Source organism: Sprattus sprattus (genome assembly GCF_963457725.1).
Source record: "Sprattus sprattus genome assembly, chromosome: 15".
Taxonomy (NCBI): Eukaryota; Metazoa; Chordata; class Actinopteri; order Clupeiformes; family Clupeidae; genus Sprattus; species Sprattus sprattus.
In genome coordinates, this window is record NC_137913.1 from 25,923,643 (window position 1) to 25,937,482 (window position 13,840).

The 13,840-nt window shown below is 40.2% G+C and overlaps 1 protein-coding gene across 1 annotated transcript; it reads right to left on the reverse strand.

Moving 5' to 3' along the window:
- Nucleotides 1–1,389: 1,389 nt before the first annotated feature.
- Nucleotides 1,390–10,085, reverse strand: LOC308375809 (arrestin domain-containing protein 3-like; the record flags this gene model as incomplete). Its single annotated transcript, XM_080851995.1, has 7 exons — nt 9,815–10,085; nt 4,696–4,740; nt 4,540–4,600; nt 3,529–3,676; nt 3,165–3,261; nt 1,863–2,122; nt 1,390–1,587 (listed from the first exon to the last, which is right to left on the reverse strand). The coding sequence occupies exons 1-7, from the start codon at nt 10,074–10,076 to the stop codon at nt 1,390–1,392; spliced, it is 1,071 nt and encodes a 356-aa protein (XP_080708121.1). The 5' UTR covers nt 10,077–10,085.
- Between the last annotated feature and the right edge of the window lie 3,755 nt (nt 10,086–13,840).

Sequence of the window (13,840 nt, forward strand, 5' to 3'; positions counted from 1 at the left end):
CTGGTCTGTTCACACGGACCAGGTGGTGAAAGCGGCCTGGAAACGCCTCTTCTTCCTGAGGAGACCGAAGAAGTTTGGTATGGAATCAGTCATCCTCACTTACTTTTGCATATGTACTATAGAGAGCATCCTGACTGGTTGCATTACAGTGTGGTACGGGAGCTGCACAGCCAAGTACCGTAAGATCCTATGCAGTTAGGTCAGGTCTGCGGAGTTCATCATCGGCAGGGAGCTCCTATCCCTCCAGGACATCTTACACACACAATGCATCAGAAAAGCTGGCAGGATCCTTAAAGACTGCTACCATCCATCCTTTAGACTTTTTTCCCTCTGCCTTCTGGCAGGCGCTACCGAAGTATTTGGTCTTGCACCTGTAGATTGGAGAGTTTCTTTCCAAGGGCCATCAGGCTTTTAAATGGACACTGATACAGTCTTGCCACTTTACACATGACATGTTACAGTTTTCTACTGTTTGCACAATCAGTAATATTGCACTACCTGATACCAGGCACATTTGATTTGTCTTTAGGTTGGTATAGGTATTTTAGGTTAGTATAGGTTACTATAGTATGTGTATTATATGTTTAGCAGATTGTATTGTATATATCTTTTGTATATTTAGTAGATTTGTTGTATGTTAGCATGTTTATTATATGTGTAATTTATGTTCAGAGCACTTTAATGTTATGTTATGTTATTTTATGTGTTGCTGTGGTAGGTTGTTGTGCGGCGTCTTGTCCTAATAATTTCAGTGCCCTGTCTGACTTTTGTATGTGCATCTGAAACATAAATACTTGAACTGTATTTAATTCAATGTTGTTTAATATTTTAGATAGAGTTTTAAGTAAAATATAAATATATACTGTATATAAACTTTATTCCAGGCTCAAGGCCCACATGGTAAAAAAAACAATACATACAGTACAAACAATACATTACATAGAAATATAATTCATACGTCAAAAGAAATACGTTTAAGCCGATTTCACCAGATTCCACCTTTTCTGTGTAGTGATCCCTCTGTGAATGATATTCCGATTATTTCCCAATTTAAAGTACTACTGGTACCCCAATTTGTCACTGTAAATTGCATTACAATGTTTAACTGGCCAGTTCATGTTATTTAGATACCAATGTTTGTTGAGTTTCATAGGCAGTTCTTCCTTTAACTTGTAAGTACTAAAAATGCCAAACTAGTTAACGGTGACAATATGCCCGATGCAGTCGATGTCTTCCTAGGTATCAGTCTGGTATATTCTGCAATTAATACAAACCCTGTGGTGCAGCATTTCAGTAATTTTTTTCTGTGAAATGATGAACTATTATGAATTATTTCACAATGAAATGACTAACCCTGCAAAAACATCTCAGCAAATTCACTATAAAGTCTTATGCATATGTACTCCCTGACGGGCCCGAGGGGGGTGGGTAAAGACTGTAGGCACTGTATGGAGGAGGAGGCTCCGTTCTCTCCAAAGCATCTGATGTTGCTGCACCTGTGGCTGCACCTGCCATCTGCGGAGGGGCAAGGATGACCAATGGAAGCTTGACCGCTGGATTTCTGGAATACTTGATATCTAGATAGACCTGAGGAGTTCACACCAGACCGGAGTTGACAACCAATGGGTCAAAAACCACTTCAATAGTACATTCCATACACTGATGTCTTTAGGGAATATTCTTTTAATGCAGTTTGTAAATGTTTGACTGACTCTGCCACGAGTAAACTTAAACTAAAGTTGTTAACTGCGCATATTTTCTTGGATTATGTAAGAGGCGTAATTGCAATATTAATTTTAATGACACTATATAAACAAGCTTATTCAATTTACTAATGAGGCTCCCTCGGAATGATGACCTACCTTGAGTCTATATTCCACTTTGAGGATTCGGCAGCTGTCGAGAATGGAGGGGGTAATATCTGAGGGGATGCTCAGCGATAAGCTCACAGTTTCACTTGTTGATGGTTCAATGGGCTCTCCTTCCTCTTTGACGATATCTTTAGTGTGAACCCGCCTGTTCTTAAGAGCAAAGTAACTTTGTTTTTGGTACAGGCAATATTTGGGCTTAATAGCACGAGAAGAGTTGTTCTGGATTTCTGCCGTAATCTTCAGTTCATCTCCTATTGATGATAAACAAAATGAATCAATATTTCAGACATAAAAGTTTACAATCATACCATATAGGCTAGTTGGTACTGATTATATTACTTTCCAAAGTCCATATCAACCTTACTAAATTTTGTCGGTTAGGAAACAAAAAAGTGAAGAAAGAAAATGTAATGTACATAAATTCATAATTTTAACAACAACAACTTCAGCATTTTGCAATGCACAAGTGATGTAGAACAGAGTGCATGTCCCACGAGTTTAACATTAACATTTAGTGCTGATTATGCAGTGGTGTTTGTGTTTTTGTACGTAATTGTTATAACCTTTTTTGTCAAGGTTCTATTGGGATGATAATAACAAATGAATAATAAACACACTCAAATAAACAGCAGCATAAACAGAGAATTGAGTATGTGGGTCTAAACCCCAGTAATTTGGAGGGTGCACATGTGTGACTGATATCTAAAAGGTTTCATAGGAAATAAAGGGGGGATTTATAGGCTAGAAAAATAAACAAAGACCACTGTGCAAACATATGGTGCATACAGTATATTATGTTTTGGGGCAAAATGACTGTTACATATAAATCAATTGCCTGTAATAACAATGCTAACTTGCGATATTAGCCTTAGGGCTAGTTCAGAATGTGAATTAGTTCTCAAATGAATGATCTGATCGCAAACTATAGTGCAAAGGCACTGGTTAGATCCATAAACTACATGCTTAACACCAGGGTTGAAAAGTAGGCATAAAACTGCATTCTTGTCTTCCACCACACCTGATTTCTCCAGGAACTAACAAGGTGGCAGTGGTACCTGGGGTGAAGTTACTCATGGGCCTTGCTGCACTGGTGAGTTTCCAAGGCAACCGTAGAGGCCATTGAGTGCATTTTATAGCCAACATGTGGATTCAAGCAATGTCACTTGGAAGTGATCATTTAGTTAAATGGTCCCATGGACCACTAGAGTTTTTGTCTCTTCATTGTTACATAAATATGAGTGCTCTCCATTCTAATGTTAAATAAACTTCTCTAACGCAACACATGATACCTACCAGTGTAATAAGTCATGCTGTCGATGCTTGCTGCTACTGAGATACTTCCGGAGTTAAGAAACCTTAAATTCTTCTCTGTAGTCCCAAACTGAGCCGCCTGAGAAGAAACACAACTGAATTAACACCAAAAGGGTTTCTGACACCTCGTTTGCACTGCCATGGTGCAAGTGCTGGGCCGGTGCCTTATCTGGCACCAGTTCCGCACGTTTCTACCAAAATTTAGCTGGTGCTGGTGCTGAGATTCCGGCACGGCCTTGGTGGAAACGAGGTAACAGTGTCCCTTTTCAAGAACAGGAGCAAACACAAAGACAACACAACAGAAGAGCACAAAATGTTAAAAGGGAAGAGGGAAGAGGGTTTTTACCTTCATGTCTGGAACATGCATATCAGTCCTGGACACAAAAGTGAACTCAGTTTTGTCTTTGGTTGACAGCGACATCGACCTGCTTAATTTTGCCTCAAGGAAGAAAATTACTTTTCCAGTTTCACCTTTGAAGGATGATGGCATGTCCCTGTTGTGCACAAATATAAGAGAGCAGCCAAGATTTTAATGTTTCAGCACAGCAAGGCTGTCTGCAAGGTGCAATGTGATGAGCGGGCATTAAAGATTTGCAAGGGGACCAACATTTTCTACTGCTAGATTAGTTCGAGTTACAGTGATGCAGGCATGGATGGACATGATTGGAGAGAAATGGTTAGAAGGTAACACTTTAATAATTTGTAATTTACAAAGAGATTGTATAAGACTGAAAACAAAGACAGTACAAGTACTGAGCCAACGAACTGCAGGTAGCATCTAATCTAAGAAGTGAAAAAAGCAGAAAAGTGCAGAGTATGTTCATATGTTTAGTGGTAAGATATATACAGTATGAAATAAGATATATGCAGTATGAACAGTATTGAGTAACACTTTAAGTTGTTATTCACAAAGAGATTGTATGAGACTGAAAACAAAGATTTCGACAAACAACTTACAGAACAACCGTCCTCTTTTAAATACATATTGTATAGGCCTCTAATAAAGGTTGACAAAAGAATGACAATGGGATCAGGTGGACTTTTAACGGGATGTCATGCTGGGGTGGACCGTTGTGAAAGGCACGCACAACAATTTAACATGAATAGTTAATGTATATATCCTACATCTGCCATAGTGAAGTTTGCAATTGCAACTTTGCATCAAATTACAAAGACTTTTTGTCAAGCACAATCGCTTTCGTTAGGTTTAGGGTTAGTTGTTTAAGGATATGTTTTACTTTTCGACTGGAAACTTTGTAATTTATGACATTTCTATACATTTTGACAAGCAAAAATGGCCCTGCAGCTCAGTAACATTTGTATTCTATACAATACACAATATTGGCAACAGACTTACTGCGGAGGTATTTGAAAAGTGAATGGATACACATGGCATCCTGGAGCAACAACATCAGAATCTGTGGAGATAGAGAGAGGGTGTTGAAGTCAGTGGTGTTCCTTTTCTATATTACATGTATTTTTGTGCTGTGTTATGGGCTGTTTGTAAACTCACACGTCTCCTGTGATTGGTCTTGCAGGAGTGAAAACCCATCTCCTTCTGGAAAGAAAACAATTAGTTGTGCCATCATTTTCAAAAGATCAGGGAAAGTTCTTTGCTGTGATTGACAATGTGGTCCATCGCAAAAGTCATTATATATGTTTAGCACGAGGGATGCGTGCATAACTGTGTACTTCCTTGTTGTGTATATTATGTGGTGTCTCTCAGTGTGCCATGCGAATTCTGATGTCTGCATAATTCTGTTTTTATGTTCTAAATTGGAGTGATCTGTGTTTTCTCCTTCTGTAAATGCCTACATGTATTTTCTGTGAGTGATTGAGAGTCAGAGTGTATAAAAGCGTTAATGTCTAAATGCCCTAGTGCATAGGTCTTCAACAGGGGGTCCGCGGAGGTACTGAAGGGGGGTCGCGTTTTTATAAATATATTTCTTAAAAAATAATAATAATAATTTTTCCACAAATTTAAATGTCTTCCAAATCAGAATTGTATTTATTCCCTTTAAATTCACATTAACATAAATCCAACATATTGTAGTGAACGTATACATTTATCGAGAAGACGTTATCTTTCAGTCCAATGCACACATTCAGCTACCCACAGGAGCTCTCTCAAGCTGGGCACTGGTTCACTCACAGAACCTTTCATGCCAATATGACAGCACAGGCACTAGCCAATCAGATTGCGTTTATGCTCAAGTCTAAAGGGCTCGAAGATCAAAAATAAAACATGGCAGACCAAACTCCGTAGCTGGTCTTGTTTGTACCAAAACGTTTTTAAATACAGAGAAATAAACAAAAAACCTTAATTGTAACAGAAAAATAAGTCTGAGAGAATTTGCGAGGTGTATGAGCCCCCTATCTAATGTTAGCATGCTACTACCTACAAGGTTAACAACTTGCTAGCGGTGTGATTGGTTTGTTGACCTGTTGACCTGTCTGACCTGTCTCACTATAACGTCTCTGTTGTCAACACAACCCTGTGGACTCTTTACTGAGAACTGTCATTGGCATAAAAGTCTGTGACTAGTAGCCTTCACGTTCAGTCTTCTTCTGCTCTATCTACGTAAATTAACTAGCAATACTTACGGAACAGTGCCTCCTAGTGATAGCACAATAAAGTGCAGTATTACAGAACACAACATCTCCTTTTTCTGTAAAAGAATACTCTTGCTTACTTTAGCATTAAAATAAAATAGGTAAATACGATCCAGCATAGAATGACAATTCAAAAGTAGTAACGGTTCATTCCTAACAATTATCAGGCGCACAAAGCATAGTTTAGTGTTAACTCCAGAAATACATTAACCTGTAATAAAAAACAAGCAAACCTAGAATAGCAATAATATCATTGGGAAAATTGAGTTATGTCTTTCCAAGAACGTAGTGACATTCGCCAGGTAGAGTAAAAGGAACGTTTTTTTTGGGGGGTGTTTTACGGGGAATCCTTATCCTCACTCTCTCTCCCTCCTGAAATGGAGGAACACGTGCACCACGCCTTAGATCAGCGTAGCATTTCATCTTGTCCTGATTCCTTTGAACTGTATTTCGTACTGTAGTAGGTGAAGGCATCACCGAGGCAGACAGAGGGAAAATGTCAAGCCTAGTGCGCATCTTACGACCGTAGAGCAGTTCATGGGGCGATGTGGAGGTGGTAGCGTGCGGTGTTGCACGGTAGACCTGAAGCCAGGTTAGCACAGCCTCCATCCATGGCTGTGTCTGCAGGATGGATGTCTGTATGCAGCTTCTAAGGGAACGATGGAATCTTTCCACAGCGCCATTGGCTGCAGGGTAGTACACTGATGTGCGAATGTGACGAATGCCCTGTGTCTCCATGAACTTTGCAAACTCAGCTGATGTAAACTGAGGCACATTGTCAGTAACAATGTTCTCTGGATTGCCATGGCGGCTGAATGTGGACATCAGGAACCTTATGACATCTGCTGTTGTGGCGCTGTGAGAGAAGGCAAGCTCAGGCCACTTGGAATAGTAGTCCACTAGTGTTATGGCATAGCGGCAGGCAGGGGAAGCTGTCTCAAATGGCCCGACAATATCGAGGCCACGTTTCTGCCAAGGACCCTCAGGGAGCTGGACAGGTTGCAGAGGAGCAGAATCAGAATCAGAATCAGAATCAGAAACAGATTGATTGTCAAGTAGGTATGCGCCTACCTGAAATAGGTGAATCTGGTGCATAGGTGCATACAGTAAACATAAAAAACATAAAAACACAAACATACACACACAATAAGTAAGTACTACACATAACATAAAAGAAACACACTAAGTGCTACACATAACATAAGTACTACAGAACACAGTATGTAAACAGATGTATATATAAATAGAGTGTATATAAAGAAGTAAAGTAAGGGGTAAAATGCAACAAAAAAAAATGCAGTGCAGGTGTGCAAAAGTGAATGTGCAATGTAAAGGAGTAAAATGTGAGTTAACATAACTCAGACTTGGGGTGTGGGGGAGGGGCAAGTGTCCAAGACAGGTGGGGGTCCCGGGCCTTGTTGATGAGGCCAGCTGCAGTTGGGAAATAGCTGTTTTTGTGACGTGAGGTTTTGGTCCTGATGGGGCGCAGCCTCCTGCCGGGGGGGAGGACCTCGAAGAGTTTATGACCTGGATGGGAGGGATCAGCCGCAATCTTACCTGCTCGCCTCAGGGTCCTAGAGGCAAACAGGTCCTGTAGAGATGGCAGATTGCAGCCAATCACCTTCTCAGCAGTGAGGATGATACGCTGCAGTCTGCCCTTGTCGTTGGCAGTGGCAGCAGCGTACCAGGTGGTGATGGAGGAGGAGAGGATGGACTCGATGATGCAGGTGTGAAAGTGCACCATCAATGTCTTTGGCAGATTGAACTTCCTCAGCTGCCGCAGGAAGTACATCCTGTGATTTTTTGGTGTGTTCAGCTCCCACTTGAGGTCCTGGGAGATGATGGAGCCCAGGAAGCGGAAGGACTCTGCAGTGTGGACTGGGGAGTTTTTCAGGGTGATTGGGGTGGGTTGGGCTGCGTTCCTTCTAAAGTCTACAACCATCTCCACTGTTTTCAGACCATTTAGCTCTTTGAAGGCATTACCATTAAATCAGTAGGAGGAGTTCGATCAGATGCGAGGTGTGGAAATTGCGAGCACTGGAGAGTCGTAAAACTTTGAGGGTCTGTCACGCCCTCATCCTTAGGACTTTGGAAAAAACCTAAATAGCTGTTGATCCCCCATGAATGAAGAGTATCCTGACCAAGTTTGAAGGCGTTTCCATTAAATCTGTAGGAGGAGTTCGATCAGATGTGAGGTGTGTAAATTGCGAGCACTGGCGAGTCGCAAAAGTTTGAGGGTCTGCCACGCCCACACTAGGGCTGAACGATTAATCGCATTTGCGGTTTAATCGCGATATGATGAGACGCAATTTTCAAACCGCAACGATAAAAATAAATAAAAAAAAAGTTTTTTTTTTTTAATGGAAAATTTTGCACACAGTGATTAAAGCAGCATAACGGATCACTTCCTTATCACTAACGAGATGCTAGTGGCTAAAACTAGCGAAATCTCTTGAAATGTGCTTACTTTGACACTATGACCAACTAGTTAGTCAACAACTTTCCTAACACAGTCAATCATCAAGCAAGTGCAACACAAGACGGACACAAGCAAATAAGCTACTTACTAGTTCGGCAGACAGTAAAAACCAGGCGGCTTCAGGCACACCTACATAATGCAGTCATTTGCCTACGGACCCTGGTATGGCAATGGCACAGAGGCGATTCTCCATATTAAAAGTCATTGCCCCAATTTTCAAAGCTGTTATTTTAAGGTAAAACTGCTTATCCTAACCCTAACCCTGAAGTACAATTACTGCATAAGGCCAATTTAAAAAGTGCATGCCTTGTGTTTATACTTGACTTTGTTTAAATAACTTAAATGCACAGTGGCAAAGCCACCGATTTGTTTCTGTAATGAGCAGTTAAATTCAAATGTAAAATGTGGGAAAGAATATTTCACACTAAATGTATCTAATATTGTGTCATATTTAAATCTTTAAGTACGTTTTGTTGGAGAAAAAAAGAGGATAACATTTTAAAAAATCGCATATCGAATCGCAATCGCAATATTTTGGGGAAAATCGCAATTAGATTATTCAGTAAGCAGAGTACAGTATCATACTGTATCTTATACGTTCCCATTATGTATATACCACTGCCATTCATATGCACATATTCTGCACTTTCTGCTTATTTGCACTTCCTGTTAGATACTAAACTGCATTTCGTTATTTAGTCTTGTGAAACACCGTGTCAAATACATTCAACTTGCTAATTCAAAATTACATTAATTCATTTTGTAGTCATGGCTGGGGTAGGCTATATATTTCCACACAACAAAAAGGTGTTCTTTTGCGTTCGATATTCGAGGTTTTTGGAAGAAAAACATCGGTTGTTTGTACTCTTTAGAACAGTTCTAAAGACTGTAATCACTTGTGTTCTTCTCTTCCATCTCTTTCACAAATAATTAAATCGTAGTATAGTATTTTTCCATGCGTTTATTTAGGCGAACTGCTTTCCTTTCCGATCAAGCGAGTGGTGCGTCAAGGGGTGCATAGAAAAACATCGGTTGTTTGTACTCTTTAGAACAGTTCTAAAGACTGTAATCACTTGTGTTCTTCTCTTCCATCTCTTTCACAAATAATAAAATCGTAATATAGTATTTTCCCCTACGTTGGTTTAGGCCAGCGAGTGGTGCGTCAAGGGTGTGCATATTCTGATATTGCTGAATCGGGTACAACACCGGCATAACGTCCCTGCCAAATTTGGAGTTTTCTTGAAGTTTTATCAAGAATAATAATAAACTGAGCAATCGTAATAGGGGTTCGCTGCTTTCAGCAGCTCGGGCCCTAATAAAACATTTTTGGATGTTGTAAACGGGAGATAAGCGGGATAACGGCCTCCGAGCTGTGCAGTTCTACAAAGTTAATGGACTCCGCTGCGCGTCGTCGAGTTCTTTGCCCCGCAACGTCCATTAACTTTGTAGAACTGAACAGCTCGTCGGCCGTTATCCCTTACATAGTCTATTTTCTGCCTCTGCTCTCAATAAACGGCAAGAGAAAAGGTAATAAACGTACCATTATCTTTCTTCTCTTGTATGTAGAAATGTTCCGACTTGAAGTACGTTTCTTTGTCGGAGTAAACTATTGTAACAGAACCATAACGTTCACTCCACAAGACACTTGCTTTACCCTTTGCTTTAACTGAAAAAGATTTAATCTTCGTTTCCTTCGCGATTTCAAGGGTAACATGTCCGGAAATACGGTCACCGCTACTGAAAGTATTGTCCTCATTGATTGCGTCGTATGTTACTGAAATGCTCTTAATTGCTGAAGGCATGTTTGCAATGTTGCAAGTTAAGGCTCGAGACTTAAATATCAGGATATATATACTGTATATGTTGTGGACCTCCTGTAAACGCTCACCAGCCAGAAAGACCACTCTTGCATTACTCCTTAGCCACTCCTACTGAGAAAAGGTAAAAACAGGAAAGGATAGCCTACAAGAAGTAATCAAAGACAGACATGAGAAATTACGTGTGCTTGCTTATTCATGCAACACTACTAAGAAACGTCACTTTCTGATGTCCCAGCATCATCACCAGTTACAATCAACTGGCATCTCGGTCTATAAAGCATATAAGAAATTAACTTTAAATCAAGACAAGGCACAAAGGACAACAAACGCACTTGTTCCACAGAAAGTAAACCGTGTAGAGATTTGCCCTAGAGGTCACTTTTAAACTTCACAGAGAGAAATTTCACAGTCAACCCATCAGTTCCAAATAAAAAAATCCTCAACATGGATGAATCAGAATCAGAATCAGAATTGGGTTTATTGCCAAGTAGGTTAACACCTACCTTGAATGTGTTCTGGTAAGTAGGTGCATACAGTAAACATAAGAATATACAAACACAATAGGTAGTAGCCTAAACAAAACATAAAATATACAAACACAATAAGTTCTACACATAACAGAATATACACACACAATAAGTACTACACATAACATAAAATATACAATCACAATAAGTACTACACATGAGAACAAAGGGAACACAATACGATACAATATATAAGCAATGTATATAGGGAAGTAAAGTGGAAAGTGGAGTGCAAAATGCAATATGGATGTGTAATGTGCAATGTAGTGTGTTTTAATGTAACACAGACTTGAGGTGGGGGGACGGGAGAAGAGTCCAAGTCAGGTGCCACAAAAAGCTGGTTTTGTGGCGCGAAGTTTTGGTCCTGATGGACCGCATCCTCCTGCCGGAGGGAAGTACCTCGAAGAGTTTATGACCCGAGTGGGACGGGTCAGCAACAATCTAACCTGCCCGCCTCAGGGTCCTAGAGGCGAACAGGTCCTGCAGGGATGGAAGAATCACAACCTGCAGCTGAATCTGGCTTAAACGGAACTGTTTGTCTTTCCAGCCAAACAGGCCATGCACCACAACATTGATATCAAAATTGACTCCTTATCTCTTGTTCCCTCCAAAACAGCAAGAAATCTCTGTGTCATTATCTATGACCAACTGCCATTCACTGACCACATTTCATCTGTCTCCCGGTCGTGCCGCTCTGAGCAGTATCCGCAAAATCAGGCCACACCTATCCCAGTCTGCCCATATACAGCCGCGGTAAAAATTAAGAGACCACTTCAAAATTATCAGTTTCTCTGGTTTTACTATTTAATGGGATGTGTTAAAGTAAATTGAACATTTTTGTTTTATTCTATAAACTACTGACAACATTTCTACCAAATTTAAAATGCAAATATTGTCATTTAGAGCATTTATTTGCAGAAAAATGACAATTGGTCAAAATAGCAAAAAAAATATTATTCCACCAAATATTGATTTCTGAACTCTTCTGAAGTTAAAACATTAGTATTGCGTTGTTTAAGAATGAATATGAACTCTTTGCATTATTCGAGATCTGAGAACACTGCCTCTTTTTTGCTATTTTGACCAATTGTCATTTTTCTGCAAATAAATGCTCTCAATGACAATATTTGTATTTTAAGTTTGATAGAAATGTTGTCAGTAGTTTATAGAATAAAAGAACACACATTTTCAATTTACTTTAACACATTACACTAAATAGTAAAACCAGAGAAACTGACCATTTTGAAGTGGTCTCTTTTTTTGATGCCACCCAGCTGCTGGTGCAAACCTTGGTGAGTTTCCGCCTTGACTCCTGCAACGCCCTCCTAACGGGCCTGCCGGCATGCGTGGTGAAACCACTTCAGAGGATCCAGAACACGGTGGCGCGTCTGCTGTTCAACAAACCCAAGAGGTCACACATCACTGCGCTACTCATTGAGCGTCACTGGCTGCCTTTAGCTACTCGCATCAAGTTCAAGTCACGGACTGATTGCTGTTTCTGCTCCCACATACTTAAATGCTCTTGTAAGGGCAAATGTTACCCCCAGGATGCTGCGCTCGTCTAACTCGTGTCGTTTAGCAATGCCATCTGTGCAAGTACGGTCTAGACTACAATCTAAACTATTCTCATTCGTGGTTCCACGTTGGTGGAATGAGCTGCCTAGCACTACCAGAGCAGGGGTGTCCCTCTCTCTACCTCTTAAGAAGCTCTTGAAGACCTAACTCTTCAGAGAGTACCTCCCTTCATAATTTGCCCTTCTACTAGTACTTAACTTGCACTTACAGCAGTTACATTACTGATTTTGTTTCTATTTGTTATGTAAAATAGTATTTATTGTATTATTGGTCTCTATTGCTCGTTGCTGGACTGTAGAGTGTCCCTTGTGCATCGCTTTGGACAAAAGTGTCTGCTAAATGACTAAATGTAAATGTAAAAAACAGAAAGGATCTCTTTTCGTGGCTTTGATATGTTCTATTTTTAATATACTTTTAAGATCTTATCTGTCTAAATATATTCATAGGTGTATTACTTAGATCAAATAGCTATAATAAATGTAGGATATCTATCTAGCTCACTTTATATAATTTTTACACAGCAGAAACACATTTCCCTGAGGCCATATTTGCCATGCCATATTGCACCAGTCGTTGAGGAAAGTAACATTAGTGCATATCTTCCACAAGGTGGATTTGTGCAGACCTTTGTAAAGGAGATGATCATCAATGATCTAGGCTACCGACTAAACAGGTTGTCAAAGGCTTTGAATATTGCTACAGCACAGGATTTAGAACAATCAACTACAGGATGAAGAGCAATGTTTTAAATGTGTGTTTCATGACTCATTCAGTAGAGGAGTGGCCAGCATTTCCTAAATGCCATAACATGACCTTTGACACTGGATGACCTTTACCCTACTTTCATTGGTGTGTTCACTCTCCTGCTTTTCTAATTAAAACTGGTTAGGCAAAAATGTCTACCTCATTTAGCAATAGTCACATTAACCACTTTAACATTTTCTGATATGAAATCTTACACACTTTCAAGGGAATTGAGTGAACTCAAATATGAATATAATTTCAAGTAATCTATAGTCCAATTTGGTGGGTTGGTCTTTCATGTATTGTTTAAGGTCACTCCGTGCTTTAGAGGGTACCATAATTTCATCAATGGACAGCTCCCTTCTGAGGTGGAAGAATGCGCGGCATGCAGTCAGTATGTCTGTGTAATTATCTTGATTGCTGTCATGGTGTTGGGTTTCACATTCTCTCTCATTTTCTTGAGGATCGCTTAAATGAAGACACCGAGAGATGACAAAGAACCCTGCTTTGGTCATTACTGACCATGGGAAGTCAAGCCTGTACCTGCATTTCCGGGACCAGTTGAATTTAGCTCCTGCTTTTTTCCTCTTTTCAGTATATTTGTTTGTGTTGTCCACCATGAAAGATGTGACCAAAGATGTGCTGAAAAACAAGTAAAATAGCTGGAGTGGTGAATATGTCGCTGTTGTGTTGAGCTGGGGTCCTGGTGCCCTCTTTGGTTGAAAAGGAGGGAGATGAGGTTGTTCATCATCATCAGTGACATCATGCCATTTGTCCTTATTTTCCACCACAGAGAGCTGAGCTGGAGCACTGGTTCTCCTGGTGGCCACCCTTTGTCCCTTGGGAGGAGCAGAATAGGTGGAATAGGTCCTCCCTCTTCCCTTGGCTTGGTTGCTGTTG